At 37.8% G+C, this 20,251-nt stretch overlaps 1 protein-coding gene across 5 annotated transcripts in view; it reads left to right on the forward strand.

Moving 5' to 3' along the window:
* cwf19l2 (CWF19 like cell cycle control factor 2) overlaps window positions 1–20,251 on the forward strand; it is a 144,988-nt gene that overhangs the window by 30,187 nt on the left and 94,550 nt on the right. For all 5 annotated transcript variants that reach the window (XM_072577483.1, XM_072577486.1, XM_072577485.1 and 2 more), the window contains 3 exons: window positions 337–453; window positions 2,708–2,827; window positions 8,630–8,723. In XM_072577483.1, coding sequence (XP_072433584.1) covers window positions 337–453; window positions 2,708–2,827; window positions 8,630–8,723 — 331 coding nt within the window. The remainder of the gene's footprint in view (window positions 1–336; window positions 454–2,707; window positions 2,828–8,629; window positions 8,724–20,251) is intronic.

The raw sequence follows: 20,251 nt of genomic DNA on the forward strand, positions 1-20,251 counted from the left end.
TGGTGAATTCTAGAGTTTAGAAATTTGAGGTAAAGCAACGAGTTAGTAATGCATTGAGTATATTGAAAAGGTAAGGATTTTTATTTCTTTGTTGAATAGTCAGGATTGCGGAAGGAAATCAAACGCACTAGTATGTGAAATAATTGATCTTATGTCTTTGTGCATGTAAGGTACTCGTGCAACATTGAATTGATAAAGGTGAAATAGGTTGTTAATAGAAAATGTATAGTCACTATGATGCATATATTAACTGTAAACTAGTATAAAATTATGCTAATTGGATCCTATGAAAGCATTTGCCATTGTCAGTGAATGAATTTTACTTTAATGCTTCAGGATTCAGAGATGGAATGGATTGAAGCTCCTCCCCATTCTGATACTGGCAGCATTAAAAAGCCCTGGAAAATTCAGGAGGAGCAATTAAGTTCTACAAATAAAGCAGACATTGCTAAGGTATGGAAACATTTTTCAGGACTTCAATGTTGTAATATTGAAACAAGTCTAGAACAGCTGTCTAATGTGCTTTATGGAAGGAAATCTGCTCTGACTTAGAGTAATGCAGTTGTACAGCATGGAAACAGACCCTTGGATCCAAATTGTCTAGATATCCTAAATTAATGTAGTCCCATTTGCCAGCATTTGACCCATATCCCATTTTTTTCTAGGCAGTTCATTCCATACACACACACCACTGTCTGTGTGAAAACGTTGCTTCTTAGGTCCCTTTTAAATCTTTCCCCTCTCACCTTCAACCTATGCCCTCTAATTTTGGTCCCCACCTATCCTGTGAAAAATTACCTTGGCTATTCACCCGCTCCATGCTGCTCATGACTTTATAAACTTCTACAAGGTCACCCCTGAGCCTCTGATGTATCAGGAAAAATAGACTGAGCCTATCCAGCTTCTTAAAGCTCAAAACCTCCAACCCAGGCAACAACCTTGTAAATCCTTTTTGTACCTTTTCAAGTTTAACAATATCTTTCCTATAGCAAGGAGACCAAAATTGAACACAGTATTCCAAAAGTGGCCGTAGCCCCAATATGCTCTACAGCCGCATCATGACATCCCAGCTCCTACACTCAATGCACTCATCAATAAGGGCAAGTGTACCAAATGCTGCCTTCACTATCCTGTCTACCTATGACTCCACCTTCAAGGAGCTATGAACCTGTACCCCAAGATCTCTTTGTTCGGCCACATTCCCCAGAAACCCCTCGTGTGTAGGTCCTGCTCTAATTTGCCTTACAAAATATAACATCTGTTATTTATCCAAATTAAACTCCATCTGCCATCCATCGGCTCATCTAATCAAAGTCCCGTTGTAGTCTGAGATAATCTTCACCAATTTTGGTGTCATCTGCAAACCTATTAATCATTCACCCTTCAGACCAGTACTATTGGTCATCAACGCTGAAGATAGATCATCAAAGAATTTTGGCAACAGGTAAAAATAGCCTTATAGATTTGAAAATTATTGTTTGGTCAAATTGGTTTGGATTGACATGCTTGTGCTGACATAACCATTGATTTCAGGAGACTGTGTATTCCATGACATAGGTGATTAATAATTTTATACTGTATTGTACTTGCCGTTTTTGCATATAACTAAATGAAGACAAAAATGACCCATTGTGCTCTTTATAATGTGACCAATCACTTTCCCAAACTTTGCTTAAGATTTGGTTTGGAAAAGGATTTGAATCCTTATGCCGTAGTGCCATGCTAGGCAACAGTTAAGGCACTGACCCTCCTCACTCTTTTCCCTAGTTTGCGGGTGATGCAAAAGTAGGCAGGAAGGCAAGTGGTGAGGATAGCACAGAGTGTCTATAGACAGATTAAGTTAGTCAGTAATAACTTGACAGAAGGAATACAATGAGGAAGGAGGTAAGGTTTTGCGCTTTAGCAGGGAGATTAGGAAAGCTGAATATTATTTAAAGGGGGAAAAGCCACAGATAACTGCTGTATGGAGGGATTTGGGAGTCTCAGTGCATTAAGCAAACAAAGTTAACGTTGAAGTTCAGCAGGTAACAGGGAGGCAAATGGAATTTTGCTTTTATTTCAAAGGAAATGGAGTATAAGGATAGGGAAGTTTTGCTAAAACTATACAGGATGTTGGTGAAATCACACCTAGAATACCGTGAACAGTTTTGCTCCCATTATTTGAAAAGGATATACTGGCATTGGATATAGTGAACCTACTCTGGACTATGTTGATCCTGGGTATGAAGTAACTATCTTTTGAACAGAATTTGATTAAGTTGAGCTGTACTTATATTGGAATTTGGAAGAACGAGAGAAAACCTTATTGAAAAAAAGAAGATTCTTAGAAAACTTGATAGATGCGACAACGCTTTGTGGAAGAGTTTAGAACCAAAATCTTAAGGTATGGGATCACCCGTTTCGACAGAGATGAGAAGAAATTTCTTCCTTTCAGAGTGTTATGAAGATGTGGGTATACTATACCTTTAAGAGAGTAATAGCTAGTAGTGGCAGCACAAAATGTTCTCAATAAGATATAATGTAACGTGCTCAAACTACTGGGGTAACTAGTTGCCTAGAAATGACAAAACAGATTTGAATTAGGTCAATGTGTTTAAATTATACCCCGAAAATACCAAGTTCCAGTGAAGTTTGAATTGAGTATATTGACAACCTTAAAAGCCAATAACACAATTAAAATTTTTTTCATGTATTTGTTCTACTCTAGAGGGAAGAATGGATGATGTTAGACTTCATGTCTTTAAAGACTGTATCCACTGCAGCAATTAGAGCTGAAAAATTGAAGGAGAAAGAAATGGAACATGAGAAGGTGCAAGCCATGGAACAGGTAATATGAAAGCAAAAAACAACTAACGTGAAATAACATATTTAATTAGTAAGCAATTATAAGATGCAGTATCATACTAGTTAATGTATTATTGTGTAGCAGGGTACAACATTTTACATAAGAACCTTCTCAAGATTCTCTTGAGGGCCTTTTTGATTTTCTTTAATTAATGTAGAAACTAATACTCATGGTCATAGAATCAGAGCTTTTACAGCATGGCCAGAGACCATCAAGCCGTTGTGACTGTTCTCGTCATCAAACCTCTATCTTTCGTGATTCCACTTTCAAGCACTTGGCCCCAATGTAATGGAATTTCAAGTGCAACACCCTTCTAGACAGTGAGTTCTGATACCTACCACCAATTGGGAGGTGTTGCAAACTGAGGATGACATCATTTGACTATATTACAAAATGGATAATCTAGCACAAGAGCATTGAACCTTTTTGTTTGGACACATTTCAATTCTTCGTCCGTGAGCAAGCAAATTTTGTGAAGATGAGACTTCGGAATTTTAGTTTGCTCTTCTCAAACAAGACAAAGTGTACACAAATTTTATCGAGATGCTTTATGGAGAGATCAATTTATTAGCTCACTATCTTGTTTTAATTTTGAACACTGATCTTGAGATATAGTCATGACGTCAAGGTGGTAGATGATTTCTAAATCATTTCTAAATTTCTAAATCTAAATGGAAGAGCAGAAAGGGTGAAATCTGCGGAGACAGAAAGATGAAGTTTTGAACAGGTTTCAATTTTAGTAATACCAATTTAATATTAATTTATTCAGTATTTTACCGTTTATACAATTTATTCATTAGTTATTCTGTAATTCCAACCTTGGGCCAGAATTGGCGACATCATCTATTTTTCACTATACTTTGGTACGACTGCTAATATTATATACTTCTAAATCTGAATGACTTAGTGCTGCTTAACCAATTGTCCATTGCACATTTGAATCACCAATTATTTATCTAAACCTGCACAACCCAGCATGGTGGCTTTCAGGGGACAGTTACAGAGGAGGAGATGCTGGATGTCTTAAAACTCATAATGGTGGATAAATCCCCAGGACCTGATCGGATGTACCCTAGACCTCTGTGGGAAGCTAGGGAAGTGATTGATGGGCCCCTTGCTGAGATATTTGGATCTTTGATTGTCACAGGTGAGGTGCCTAAAGACTGGAGGTTGGCTAACGTCGTGCCTCTATTTAAGAAAGGTGATAAGGAAAAGCGAGGGAATACAGACCGGTGAGTCTGACATCGATGGTGGGCAAGTTGTTGGACGAATCCTAAGGGACAGGATTTATATGTTTTTTGAAAGACAAGGACTGATTAGGTATAGCCACATGGCTTTTTGAGTGGGAATTCATATCCCACAAATGTGATTGAGTTTTTTGAAGAAGTGCAGAAGAGGATTGATGAGGGCAGAGCAGTACACGTAATTGATATGGACTTCTGTAAAGCATTCAAAAAGGTTCCTCATGGTAGAATGGTCAGCAAGGTTAGATCACATGGAATATGGGGAGAGCTAGCCATTTGGCTACAGAACTGGCTGGAAGGTAGAAGACAGAATGTGGGGGTGGAGGCTTGTTTTTCAGACTGGAGGCCTGTGACCAGTGGAGTGCCACAAGGTTCGGTGCTGGATCCACTGCTGTTCATCATTTATATAAATGATTTGGATGTGAACATAAGAGGTATAGTAAGTAAGTTTGCAGATGACACCAAAATTGGAGGTGTGGTGAACAGTGAAGAAGGTCACCTGTGAGTACAGTGATCTTGATCAGATGGGACACTGGGCTGAGGAATGGCAAATGGCGTTTAATTTAGTTAAATATGAGGTGCTGCATTTTGGAAAGGCAAATCAGGGCAGGACTTATACATTGAATGGGAAGGTGCTGTGAAGTGTTGCTGAGCAAAGAAACCTTGGAGCGCAGGTTCATAGTTCCTTGAAAGTGGAGTCTCAGGTAGATAGGATAGTGAAGAAGGCATTTGGTATGCTTTCCTTTATTTGTCAGAGCATTGAGTATAAGAGTTGGGAGGTCATGTTGTGGCTGCACAGGACATTGGTTAGGCCACTTTTGGAATATTGCGTGCAATTCTGGTCTCCTTCCTATTGGAAGGATGTTATGAAACTTGAAAGGGTTCAGAAAAGATTTACAAGGATATTGCCAGGGTTGAAGGGTTTGAGCTATAGGGCAAGATTGAATAGGCTAGGGCTGTTTTCCCTGGAGCATCAAAGGCTGAGGGGTGACCTTATAGAGGTTTATAAAATCATGAGGGGCATGGATAGGGTAAATAGACAAAATCTTTTCCCTGGGGTGGGGGAGTGCAGAACACGAGGGCATATATTTAAGGTGAGAGGGGAAAAATACAGAAGTGACCTAAGGGGCAACATTTTTACGCAGAGGGTGGTGCATGTATGGAATGAACTGCCAGAGGAATTGGTAGAGGCTGGTACAATTACAACATTTAAAAAACATCTGGATGGGTATGTGATTAGGAAGGGTTTAGAGGGATATGGGTCAAGTGCTGACAAATGAGACTAGCTTGGGATATCTGGTCAGCCTGGATGAGTTGGACCAAAGGGTCTGTTTCCATGCTATACATCTCTATGGCTCTATGTTTTGATGAGATCAGATCAACTCCTCCCCAAAGCACATACTGAGACTCTATTATTCATGGAAAACATAGAAAATAGTAGCAGAAGTAGACCATTTGGCCCGTTGAGCCTACTCTGCCAATTTCCTTCCTAGAACATTGTGCCTATTTTAAGACAGCACCTCTGAATGTTGATAAGGAAGATAATAAGTAAATAGTCACAGGAGCTTAAATGTTACATGGTATAAACATGTAAAACAGTTTTCTGTTAATAAAGCAGTGATTTCTTCATCCTTCCCCCAGCGTTAGTAAGTTATTTTGCATCTTATATTCAGGTTTGCAAAGGTATGGAGAAGATGAGTTTCTGTCATGCTGAAATCAAAATCAGAGATAATTTAGACACTGAATGCAACAAAAAAAAGCATCCAGATATCGTCCAAATGTTGTTTTCAAACCAACCTAAGTAAAACATGCCCTAAAGACTGAGATTTTGTAAATGCAGTCCTAACTTAATGAAAATTATGTTACTCCATGCCATGCAGATATCCAAGGCAGTACAAATTGAAGTATTGAACTTATTATATTGCATTCTAGTATATTTTGTTACAATAAAAATTACATTTTGCACTGAGTGATGAATATTTTCTTTCTTTAAATTGAAACTAACTCACTTAAAAATATCCAGCATGAAGTGTACAATAGGACAGTGAAATATTGCAAATACTGGAAATCTGAAATATAATCAGAAAATGCTTCATGTAGTCAAGCCAGAAAGCATTTGTGGAAAATTTGCCCATTTACAAACAATCCCTCTCAGATGTTGACTTACCTCAGCCTCCCCAAATTCAGAGATTTTAACACAGCAGAATTCCTTGCTGAAGTTGCTTCCTCTCTGCTCCATTTTAGACTGATAAGCTATTGATGCAAGTTCTGCTTGCTGTGGCCGCCTTAGCCAGCCGTACCATCCTGATTCTTATACTCCTAATAGGGGGCTGGCACTTGCACAGAAGAAGGTGAGGGCATGACTAAGACTTGACTACAATACCCAGAATACATGATAGCTATGAGATGTGAAGCAACATACCATCACACCTGCTTCTGAAATCACAGGCATTTTCTCTGTGCATTTGCTGCTGAATGCTCCCACTCACTAGTGAGCCTAATGCCAGAGTGAAGCTATCTGAGATTGGACAATCTGTTTCTTGCAGAATTTGTCAATTTGACTTACCTACATTTTCAACACTAGTCTAATAGCCTGATCAAATCTCTTGGTAGGTCACGTGTTGGACAATGTTATAGAATGAGCATACTGGTGGAAAATGGAATTTAAGGCTGATAAGTGTAAGGTGATGCATTTTGGTTCAAGAGACAGGTGGAGACAATATAGATTTATTCTTTTAGAGTTTTGAAAAATGAGAGGTGATCTCATTGCAATCTACAAAGTACATTGAAGGGATAGATAGAGTAAGACCATAAGTTATAGGAGCAAAAGTAGCCGTTCAGCTTGTCAAGTTTCTCCACCATTCAATGGGACCATGCCTGATCTGATAAACCTCAACTCTACTTTCCTGCCTTTTCCCCATAACCCTGAATTCTCTTACTAATTAAAAATCTTTCTATCTCTGTCTTGAATGCACTTAATGACTCAGCCTGAGCTGCCTCTGAAATAATGAATTTCACGGAATTACACTACCCTCCGAAGAAGTTCCTCCTGACCTCATGGAAACCTAGAAAATCAGAGCAGGAGTAGGCCATTCAGCCCTTCAAGCCTTTTCTGCCATTCAGTGCACTCATGACTGATTATTAAACTCTGATTCCTGTTTCCACTTTCCCCTTTGAGTCTTAAAAGATGCTATCCTTTGATCCTAGACTCTCCTATAAGGGGAGACAACTTTTCTGCAACTACTCTGTTAAATTCTCTAAGTGTCTTACATGTTTCAATAAGATCACCTCTCATTGTTCTAAACTGCCAGTAAGTAAAGGCCCAACATACTCAACTTCTCATAAGATAGTTCCTCCATCTGTGGTGAATCTTTTCTGCACTACCTCCAATGCTGGCATACTTTTCCTTAGACAAGAAGCCCAAACCTGTTCACAGTGTTCCAGCAGTGGTCTGACTAGTGCCTTGTGTAATTTTATTCTCCATTCCCTTTGGAATAAAGACCAGCATTTCATTTCTCTTCCTTACTAGCTGCTGAACTTGTATGCTAGAGTTTTGGAATTCGTGCCTGAGGCCTTCCAAGTTCCCTCGTTCGGTAGTTTTCTGCAGTGTTTCTCCATTTAAATAATATTCAGTTCTCCACTCTTCCTGTTGAAGTGCATAACATCACATTTCCCCACATTATATAGCATCAGTCAAATCACTTAACCTGACATAGATATGATGTTTCTGCTGGTTAAGGTGTCCAGAACCAGGGATCACAATTTTGGAATAAGAGGAATGCCAGTTAGGTCTGAGGTAAGGAGAAATTATATTACTCGGGTCTGTGAAACCTGGGAATTCTGTGCCACATAGTGCTATTGAAGCTTATTCTTTGAGTATGTTTAAGGTAGAAATTGATTGATAGATTTCTGATTACCAACGGTGCAAAGGACTTTGGGAATACGGGGGGGTAAAAGGCAATGAGAGATTAAATCAGCTACCATTGAACTGAATGGTGAGTCGGCATGATGGGCTGAACAGTCTACGCTGGTTACTATGTTCTTATATGAAAGGTTTAGGGCTTTGGACAAGTGCAGAGTGCATATGAGGAAAACTTTCTCTTTTACTCGTGGAACTTGTTACCTGCAAGTGGAGGTGATCAATTGTTTCAAAAGGAATTTGGATATTTACTTGAATGAAACAAATTTGTAGGGCAGTGATGATAAAATGGGGGATGCAATTCACTGAATTGATCTCTGGAGAACCAGTATGGGGTTGATGGGCTGAATGGTCCTGTATTGTAATGAATTTGATTCCATTTAAATTCTCTACTTAGCCTATTTTTATAACAAAATTTAGATCTGCTAAAATGAAGTGCAAGTTTTAAATCTGTAGCAGGAGGAACTAAAACTACAGCACAGGATTTCTTCTTTGTATTTGAATGCAACAAATTTTCAAAAATAATTCCCAAATATACACCCTGGGCAATGTAATTGTTATTTTATATACCATAGTTCTAAGTACGTTTGCAATTTCTTTCATTGCTTTCTTCAATTATAGGCTGAGATGCAAAAAAGAGAACTGAATCCCTATTGGAAAGATGGAGGTTCTGGCTTGCCATCTGAGGAAAGTGGTTCAGTGCCAGTTCAAAAAGGTAAATGTAAAGTAAAATTCATTTTAGTGTTTTGGTTAATTTTGCTTTTATTTCAATTTAATTTGTTATTTGTCATCACACTTCTTGATTATTTGAAATTAAAGGTGAATAAATTGTTGCCTTGCTAGTAGTTTCAATGACAGATTCCTTTTCATAACCTGGACTGAAAGTGCATTTTCTATTGATAATTTAAGTTGTCCTCAGATGTCAGATTCTAGCCAGAATGAGCTATTATATGGATTGGTTCAGGACAGAGGTTGGTAAATACTGCAGCAGTCTTTTGATGTTGGATCAAAACATTTCAATTAACAAAAGTTCAGCTAGTGCTTCCGAATAAACCTATTGGACTATAACTTGGCATTGTGTGATTTTTAACTTTGTCCACCCCAGTCCAACACTGGCTTCTCCACATCACTACGTAACTTAGTTTGTATTTGCTAAGTCTTCAGCCATGCTAAGGGGTTAAAGAAAACTGTAGATTTTAGGAACAGGAGTAAGTCACTTGGAGCTCTGAACCAGCTCTGTCATTCAATATGGTCATGGTTTATTCTCTCTCTCAGTTCCATAGAAAATAGGACCCGTCATGCCAACTTGGAGAATCAGTGTAATCATGTCTGATTATCAAGCTCTTTATCTTAATTCCACCCTCCGTCCATACCTCTTGATCCCTTCAGCTGCAATAGAATAGAATCCCTACAGTGTGGAAACAGGCCATTTGGCCAAATCAGTGCACACCAACTCTCCGAAGAACATCCCTCCTGTCTTATCCCTGCAACCCTGCGCGAGCCATGGCCAATCCATCCAACCTATGGATCCTGGGCACTATCTGCAATTTAGCACAGCAACTCCACCTAACTTCATATCTTTGGACTGTGGGAGGAAACTGACACAGACATGGAGAGAGTGTGCAAACTCCACATAGACAGTCACTCAAGGCTGGAATTGAACCCAGGTCTGCTAACCACTGAGCCACTGTGCTGCCCCTATGTCTACCCTCTACAAGACCTGCATCTACCACCTTCTTGAAAGCAGATAAAGTTTTGGCCTTAACTGTTTTCTGTTATGTGAATTCCATAAGCTCATCACTCTATGGGTGAAGAAATCTTTCCTCATCTCAGTTCTAAAACGTTGACTCCATTACTCTTATGCTATGCGTCGTGGTTCTGGGCTCCTCCAGCATGGGACTTTCTTCCTGCATCTAACTTGTCTAGTCCTTATAGAATTTTATAGGCTTCTATGAAATCTCCCCTCATTATTCTAAACTCAAGTGAATACAATCCTGACTGATTAAATCTGTCAAATGTCAATCTTGTCAACTTAGGAATCCGTTTAGTAAACATTTGATGTACTCTGTCCAGTTCAAGAACATACTTCCTCAAATAAAGAGACCAAAATTATTATAATCTATTCTTCCCATATTCCTGGATGCCTTTAATTTCTAAAACACTTATCAATCTCTTTCTTGAATATTTTCAGATATGACTTTCACAGCCTCCTGTGATAGATAATTCCACAGGTTCACTACGCTTTGAGTGAAGACATTTTCCTTCATATTAGTCCTAAATGACCAACACCATACCTTGGAAATATGACCGTTGGTTTGAGACTTTTCAACCAGGGAAAACATTCTCCCAGCATGTAGTCTCACCAACCCTGTTAAAACGTTATATGCTACAATGAGATCACCACTCATCCTTCTCAGTAGAGCTATGTCATCAGCAAGCTTGGAGATGTTGCATCTGATTCCCTCATCCAGGTCATTTATATAAATCATGAAGAGCTGGACCCAATGTTGGTCCTTGTGGTAACTCTCTGGTCACTGTCTGCCAACAGGAGAAAGGCCATTTCTTCCCACACTGTTTTGTTTCTGTCACCCAATTCTCAGTCCTTGCCAATATATTACCTCCATAGAGCAGAGAACCAGATTCTTTGATCCAATCAGTCCATGCCGAACATCTCCCAAACTGAACTGGTCCCACCTGCTTGCTCCTGACCCACATCCTTCCAAACCTTTCCTATTCATATATCTATTCAAATGTCTTTTAAATGTTATAATTGTACCCGCATGCATCACTTCCTTAGAACGTTCTTTCCATACACGAACTGTCCTCTGTGTTTAAAAAGAAATTGCCTCTGATGTCTTTTTAAAATTTTTCTCCTCTAGCTTTAAAATGTGCCCCCTAGTCTTAAAATCCCCTATCCTAGGGAAAAGCTAACTATCATTAGCTCTGTCTATACCTCTCATTATTTTATATACTTCTATCAGGTCACCTCTCAACCACCTACACGCTAGTAAAACAAAAGTCCCAGCCTATCCAGCCTTTCTTTGTAAGTCAAACCTTCCAAACATGGAAACATCCTGATAAATCTCTTCTGAACCCTCTCTAGCTTAACAATATTATTCCTATAACAGAGTGAGTGACCAGAACTGGCCACAGTATTCCAGAAGAGGCCTCACCAATGTCCAGTACAACTTCAACATGACTTCACAACTCCTATACTCAAAAGACTGAGCAATGAGGCAAGCATGCTATCAATGCCTTTTTAACCACTCTGTCTACATGTGACACAAACTTTAAAGAATTATGTACCTGCACCCCAGGTCTTTCTGTTCTACAACACTACTCAAGGTCCTACCATTAACTGTATTAGGCCAACCCTTGTTTGTTGTACCTAAATGCAATACCTCTTAATTATTGAGATTGAGCTCTAACTGCCATTTTTCAGCCCATTGACTCATTTGATCAATATCCCTTTGTAATCTTAGAAAACCTTCATGGTCTACTATGCCACCAATTTTGGTATCATCTGCAAATTTACTAATCATGCCTTCTATATTCTCATCCAATTTATTTATATGAATGACAAAAAAAGGACCCAGAATCAATCCCTGGAACACTGCTGGTCGAAGGCCTCCAGTCCAAAAAGCAGCCTTCCACTATCACACTTTGTCTCCTGCTATTAAACTAATATGCATCCAATTGGCAAGGTTGCTCTGAATCCTATGTGTCCTAACTTTACTAATTAGTCTACCATACAGAATCTTGTCAAAGGCCTTACTAAAATCCAGATAAACAATGTCTATTGCCCTGCCATCATCAATAACTTACTCAAAAAATTCAACCAAGTTTGTGAGACGCAATTATCCTTGCGCAAAGCCATGCTGATTATCCTTAATCCATTTTTGCCTCTGAATGTCCATAAAGCCTATCTTTTATAATCGCCTCCAATAATTAACCACAACCAAAGTCACAGGTCTGTAGTTCACTGGTTTCTCTCTACAACCTTTCTTAAGCAAAAGTACAACATTAGCCACCCTCCAGTCATCACCCTACCCCACCTGTAGTTGTAGACGATGCAAATATTTCAGTAAGAGGGTCTCACAATTTCCTTCCTTAATTTCCACAATATTTTGAGGTACATTAGATCAGGTCCTGGAGGTTTATCCACTTATCTTCTTTAAGATCTCCTGCACTTCCTTTTCTGTTGTTATGAAGGTGTAGAGTACACTACCTTTAAGAAAGTTAAAAGCTAGCAGAACTACTGACAGGACCGAGTGTTCTGGCAAGATACAATGTAACTTTTTGGTGCAGCAGCTAGAGTAACTGGTTGCCTGGAGACAAAAACAAATTTGAATTAGGCCAATCAGTTTAAATTATACCCCCCAAAAAAACCAAACTCCAATCAAGTTTGAATTTAGTATATTGACAACATTAAAAACCAATGACACAATCCGATGCTTTGGGGTATAAGACCAAGAAAATGTGAACAGTTGAGAGAGAACTATCGAAAGACCAACAGATATAGGCTGCTAGTAAGAACTCTGAGAGGTATGTGTCCAGAGAAGGAGTTTGCGCAGAGAAAAAACCTCAACACTGACACCAACCTGGATAGCAGAGGAAGATACAAAGGAAAGATTCGAAACATGTCTGGTTTTGTAATTGGAGTTTTTAGTAAATATTAATGGGGGTTTTATCAGACTAGTATTATAGAAAGGAAAGTAAAAGATAGGTTAGAAGGAGTTGTAAATAGTTGTTAGTTAATCATTCTCTGTTACACTTTTAAAGAATAAAGTTGTTAATTTTTACTTTAAATAGTTCTTGGCCTCTCCCATTTTCACAGATTACTGTATGGGATAAATCTTTTCTGTGTTGCTGGTTTAAGTTAAGCGGGGAGGTTTACCTGGTGTTGTAACACTGTCATTTGAACTGTCATTTTTAAAACACCATTGTTTATTTCTTTGCATTCTCTGGACTCCATTACTTTCTCCATAGGAAAAACGAATGCAAAATACTCATTTAGTACCTCTCCCATCTCCTGGGGTTCAACACAAAGATGACTTCTCTTCTGGTTACTCTCTTGCTCTTAATGTATACGTAGAATCTCTTTGGATTATCCATAACTTAATCTGCCAATAACGTCTTAAGTGGACATTATTAAAAGCCTTTTGAAAATCAAAATATACCACATTGACTGATTCTCCCTTGACTATTCCATTAGTTACTTCAAAAACCTCCGGTAGATTTGTTAAGCATGATTTCCTTTCATTAACCTATGCTGGCTTGGTCCAATTCTGTTAATGCTTTCCCAGTGTTCTGTTTTCACAACTTTTAACTGACTCTAGCAATTTCCCTGCTAACTGATGTTAAGCTAACTGCTCTCCAATTATCTGTTTTTTTTTTCCTCTCACTCCTGTTTTAAATAATGGAGTTACATTTGCCACCCTCCAATCTGTAGAACTGCTGCAGAGTTCACACAATTTTGCAAGATGACCATCAATGCATTCAATACTTCCAGAGTAGTTTGTTTTGTGCTGTCTGACGTGGACTATCAGAGCCTGGAGATTTGTCAAACTTTATCCCCAATAATTTTCCTTGTGCCATGTTCTTACTAATACTGATTTTCTTCAATTCTGCCCTGCCTTTGGACCTTTAATTTCCTTACATTTGTGGGAGGCTATTTATGAAAGTAGAATGAAATTATTTTTAATTCTTTTGCCATTTATTTATTCATTCCCCTTTATCACATCTGTGGCTTCTGCCTATAATGAACTTATATTTGTCTTTAAGACAATAAGACATAGGAGTTTGTGGGCGGCACGGTGGCACAGTGGTTAGCACTGTTGCCTCACAGCGCCAGAGACCTGGGTTCAATTCCCGCCTCAGGTGACTCTCTGTGTGGAGTTTGCACATTCTCCCCGTGTCTGCGTGGGTTTCCTCCGGGTGCTCCGGTTTCCTCCCACACTCCAAAGATGTGCAGATCAGGTGAATTGGCCATGCTAAATTGCCCGTAATGTTCGGTAAGGGGTAGATGTAGGGGTATGGGTGGGTTGCGCTTTGGCGGGGCAGTGTGGACTTGTTGGGCCGAAGGGCCTGTTTCCACACTGTAAGTAATCTAATCTCGAGTTGAAGTAGGCTATTTCCTCCATAACCCTTTATGGTCTTACTGATTAAAAATCTTAGCGAGTTTTGAGAAGATTTGTGAAGATTAAAAATCTTACTATCTCAGACTTGAATGTACTTAATGATCCAACCTCATCAGCCCTTTGCAGGAAAGAAATCCAAATCCACAGATCTGCTATGCTTGCAGGGTTGAAAATCCTGTTCATTACATTATCGGAATATGTGATTGCCGTTGAGGTGATGCAGAGGTGATTTACCAGGATGTTACTTGGGGCTGGAGGATTTTAATTATGAAGAGAGAGTGGATAGACTAAGGTTGTTTTCAGTCAAGATTAGAGTGGTGCAGAAAAGGCACAGCAGGTCAGGCAGCATGCAAGAAGCTGGAAAATCAACCTTTTCCTCTAATCTCCAGGATTTGCAGTATCCACCTCCGCCTAGGGTTGTTTTCATTGGAGCGAATGAGACTGAGGAGGGAGCATGATTTAAGATGTATAAAATTACACGGGCATACCTTGTTTGAGAGTGAATGAGCATGGAACATTTTTTTAGGAAGTATGAGGAGAAAATGGGAATATTCAATTCATTTCTGTCGAGGTGGAAACCCTCAAAACATTTTAAGTAGTATTTTGATGTGCTTAGCATGCAAAACTACAGTGCTGGAGCATGGGATTAGAATAATTTAGGTGCTTACCTTTGGTACAGACTTGATGGGCCAACGCCCTTTTCCTCTGCTTTAAACCACAATGACTCGATGACTCTGTCTTAAATGTACAACCCTTTATTCTGACGTTATGCCCTCTGGGCGTAGACTCATCCACAAGTAGAAATATTCGTTTTGCAACTACCCTATTAATTCCCCTGAGACACTTGTCAGTTTCAATAAGATTGCCTCTCATTCTTCTAAATTCCATTGAGTACCGTCCTAATATACTCCCATAATCTATCTCCATTAGACTGTCCCTCCATCTCTGGTATTGAATCTTGAACCTTTTATGGGCTGCCTCCAATGCCAGTGTATCTTCCCTGAGATAAGGGGCCCAAACTTGTTCTTGTGTGACTAGTGCCTTGTATTGTTTTAGCAAAGCATTCCTATCTTTATACTGTATTCCCTTTGAAATAGCTGTCAATGTTCCAATTGCTTGCATATTACTCACTGAGCTTGTATGCCAGCTTTTTGTGACTCATGGCTGAGGACTCTGTAATTCTTTTGTTCTACAAGTTTCTGCAGTCTATCTCCATTTAAACAATATTCAACTCCTCTACTCTTTCAGCCAAAATGCACAGCGTCATATTTCACCACATTATATTCCATCTGCTAAAATGAAAAGTTTCAGCAAAATATTTTTGTCCAGTCACTAAAGCTGTCTATATCTCTCTGCAGACTCATTGTGTTGTCGTCACCACATACCTTCCCACCTATCTTGTATCATCCACGAACTTGGCAGTGGTACATTCACTTTTCTCATCCAAGTCTTTACTATATATTGTAAACAATTGTGGCCCTAGCACTGATCCTTGTGGCACATGGCCAGTTGCAGGTTTCCACTCTTATTCCAATTCTCTCTTTTATTAGTTAGCCAGTACTCTATCCATGCTAATATATACTACTTCCAACCCCGTGGGCTCTTAAATTAAGCAGCCTAATGTATGGTATCCTATTAAAAACCTTCTGAAAATCCAAATCTATTCCATCCACTTCTTCCATAATGAAATAATAGTCAGTGTTGGTAAGCCATGCTTAACTAACCTGATAGAATACTTTGAAAAGGTTACAGGAATAGTAGATAAAAGGTTCGAGATGTTTGACATTTGGGTTTTCAAATTTTACATACCTTAATAAATAACTAAAGGTGGCTGCTTTTGTGAAAGATTACATAGATTGAAACCTTTTCTTAAAAAAATAGTAAACTTAGAACTGAGCTGACAGAAATCTTTAAAGTTCACAATAGATAGAACAGGGCAGATATGGGAAGAATATTTATGCTTGCGGGTAAATCCGAAACTTCAACCATAACAATGAGAGAATTGCAAATAAACCCAACAATAAAAACTGAACAATAGTTAGGAAGAGTGTTAAATGTACAACCACTTATTATGCCCTTTCGTCCTAGACTCACCCACAAGGACATAATAACCATAAAAAAATCATTGAGGCCAATGGCTTACATATTTGTGGATGGCATGTCAATGAATACATGTGAGAAAAGGGTTTACAATGATGTCTTGAATAGCTAAGATGAGGTAGACACAAGAAGTATAAAAACCAGCACAGACTAGTTGAATTAAATAACTTGTATATATGCTTTATATTCTACACAGGTCTATGTAAACTGTTGCCTTACTAAGAAATTTAAAAAAAAACAGAATATTCAGTTAATTAATTTTGCTCTTTTATTTCAATTTATATTCTGATAATGGTTTGGGTTTAAGTCTGCATTGGAGTGCAATTATAACTGAACTTAGACACCTCCAGTTAATTAAGCCGAATAGACTTTCTCTGTTTTGCTTTTTTTCTATACATAAAGCATCTGCAGTGCGAAATGTAGCGATATAAATATTTTTATACTGCCTAATTCTAAAGATCTAAAATGTGTAAAACTCTGGGATATCCTATTTTGCTGCTGTTCACTGTATTATTATGCTTAAGTTTGTAATCATTTTACTGGGAAATGTAATATAAAAGCTCTTAATTGTCATGCTTAGTTACTAGAAACACTGAGTTGTAGAGACTGTTTTACAATTGGTTAATAGACTGTTTTATGCCCTGAGGCCTGCATTTGGATCCGGCCCACCCAGACATGATGAATGTTTGCAGCCATCAGACTTTAGCAATAATAATTTAAGGAAATTCATCCCAGCTCTTAATTTTATAATAAATTAATATCTTAAACAATGAGGTTACCAAATATCAACTGTAAATGAAAGGATTATTGAAGCTTGAGTGTTGAAGGCATGTGGTTCTGAAAAGATGATCTCTTGATCTATCCTGCAAACCTTTGGTTTTAATGGTTGATCTGTTTTATAGCCTCCTGTTATTCTGTCTTAAAAGTTAAAAAAGCATTCTTCCTGAAATAATCTCTGATTTTATACATAAGGCAACAATTCGAACAAAGGAAAGTTAGACAAAGTGTTAAAAAAGAAACAGAATCTAATCCTTCCACCATAAACATTTTTCCCCGTGTTCTAGTTCTAAGTGTTAGATTGATTTAAGACACACTCCAATGTTTATAATTTACCATGTTAAAGCCATGTTTTTAGTGATGGTGGTAATAGGGATTCAGATGTGAATTCCTAATTCCTTATGAGACTTGTTTTCAAATATTTGTTTGATATGAAATAAGTTATGTATCACTCAAAAAGGACATTTTGAAGTTTTTCATCTTGCATGTGTTAGGATAATTCGCAAAAAATACCAGTGTAAAGGCAAGTAGGATTTAGACTATAGGAGAAGACAGTACTACTTGTTGGTAAATGGATTTTGGTGGAGACATTACCACAGAAAGAACATTAATAGACAGAAAGAACACAGATTACAGCCATTCCCTGGTTTATTTCTCTAGGCATTGTCCTGACCAATCAGACCAACCTGTTTGGTTTAAAATTTAAATAGGTTTAGCCATTAACTGTCAGTGATCATCAAACCTGTGCATTCTTCCATGACAAATGGCTTTGACACAATGTGGCATTTTCACCAATACTCAAAATCTGTACTCTTAAAGTGTTCAGTTTATTTTTGTCTTTATTTGATAGTTTATGACTGGCATACAGACTGAATGAAACATGAGAAGTTAGTCCAGACTAACACTCTATGGCTCTCAGATCTCTGAAGGTGGCAGGGCAGGTTAATTGGGTAGCTAAGAAAACAAATGGGATGCTTGCTTTTATCAATTATTGCATGCATTAAAAGAGCAGGGCGGTTCATTAAAATGAACAAGTGAAATTTGTGGCCAGTGATCACACAATTGGAAATTTTGGTTGATGGTACAGAAACATTAAATCCTCATCATTAATTTGAGGTGGACAGCAGCTAAGCTTAGAAGTTCAAGCAAAGAATAAGGAACTTATGGAACAGACTTAGGTTAGAATCGCAGAAGCAAAATCATTTTTCTAAAATAAAAATCGGACACAAATATGACTATTTTGTCACCTCAAATCCAGAAGTGACTTATTTAAAACAAAAGGCATAACCATTTTTCTTCATTGCCATTCAAAATCAACGTGCTTGTTGATTATAAACATGAAGAATTTGCCATTCTGTGGGACGAGATATTGAACAGCAATGTTGATGGTGGGTTGTGCAGGAGTAAAAGTCAGTAAAGATTAAGCATGGTATAGAAATTTAAAAATACAAGAATGATTAGATTTTAGATATTGAATTTGAATAGACTTTCCAATAAAATTAACAGTCTTAACGAGTTCTTGATGTTTAAGAAGTGGAAATTTATATTTTTCCTGCTGTATATGACAGTACAGAAAAGTAGTAGTTTGACTGACTACAAGATCATCAGATCAAGAGTAAATTATCAAAAGGTGAAGCAATGAGTAGTATCGAAGTAGAGTTGTTTTTTTGATTAGGCTAAAATGTGTACTAATTCTTTAATTGTAAACTTTGAGAAAGTAGTTCACATCTCTCCATGATTATAAATTTAACGTTGCAAGTACCATTTGAGAAAGTTAGTTGATTTTAAAACAATCCAGGCTAGCAGCATGGGCACCTTTGACTGTGGGAGGAAGGTTATTTCTGAACTTATGTGCACAAACACATGTACAACTCTCTGTGAAATTTCAAATACCAGAATGGTAACAAGATCTGTTTATAAAGTAAACTTGCATTAGTTATAATTTAAGTATTAAATGTGAGTAGTTTCAGATCATCTCCACAAGATGGTCTCAGAAGTCAGACTTTGGAATTACATTAGCTACTTTTGCACGTTTTGCGTCAGAAAAAAGCAGGGAATATTTCACAGCAGCGCAAAGTTTGCGTTTTAATTTTGTTGTAAATCTCCCTGGAAAGTGAATGATCTGTTTGTTGATTCACTGATTTCTCATTATTTTCCAGTCTAATTTAAACATAGTGTGTCCTTTTGCTCACAATTCTTCACACTTCTGTTTTTAACTGCTTTTATGTACCGAGGCAACCAAGTGATGTTGTGACAAACAGCACAGACATATAACGAACAATCATAAAAATGTCTATTATAGAATGAACATGGTAGTTCTTAAACATAATATTTTCTGTATAGGATGAGTTGGGATGCAAACATGACCTGTGTAAGAAAGGTTTGGTGCGAATAGTAAGCAGCATATCAACAAGATGGAGTGATTGGTCCAGTATTAGACTCAGCATTCTGTTTCTGTTCCTGAATTTATAGAATCAAATACATGTACTGATTGCTCTAATTAATGTCAATTTGCTGAAGGCTGCCAAGTTGGTTGCATGCTGTTTAGTTCAATGTATTTTTCAAAATTAAACATTTATTTTAAAATGTTAAGGTAGTGGAAGCCAATTATGCATTTGTGAGAATCTAAGATTATTTATTCTTTCGTGGGATGGGGGCATGGCAACATTTGTTATTCATCTCTAATTGCCCTTGAACTGAATGATTTATTAGATTATTTGAGAGGGCAATTCAAGATCAAGCATATTGCAGTGGATCTGGAGTCACATAGAGGCCAGACTAAGTAAGTTGACATATTTCCTTCCTTAAAGGACATTAATGGTCACATTATTAAATCTCATTATACTTAAATTCCACAGGATGCAATGGGATTCAAACCTGTATGCCTATAGCATTAACTTGTGTCTCTCCTAGTCCTGTGACTCTTGTTGCGCAAACCTCTCTCCTTTTATATGTATTGCTGTGTGCCACGTAGTTGAGTGGAATATTTTTGCACATCTGTAACAGCAGCTCACTTCAGAAATAGCTCTATGATTGGAAATTTGCCATGTTGCTCTTAGATAGTTTATTACACTATTTTCAGAAAATCTTGAGATAAAATAAATTTCAAGATGGTGTAACCCTAGATATAAAAATGATTTGAATAGTTGACCATCAGGTTTTTAAAAATGTTTGGGCTCTCATTATTTGAAATGTCTCAAGATGTTTTAACCATTTTTACAGAGTA

Source organism: Chiloscyllium punctatum, chromosome 9 (assembly GCF_047496795.1).
Source record: "Chiloscyllium punctatum isolate Juve2018m chromosome 9, sChiPun1.3, whole genome shotgun sequence".
NCBI lineage: Eukaryota > Metazoa > Chordata > Chondrichthyes > Orectolobiformes > Hemiscylliidae > Chiloscyllium > Chiloscyllium punctatum.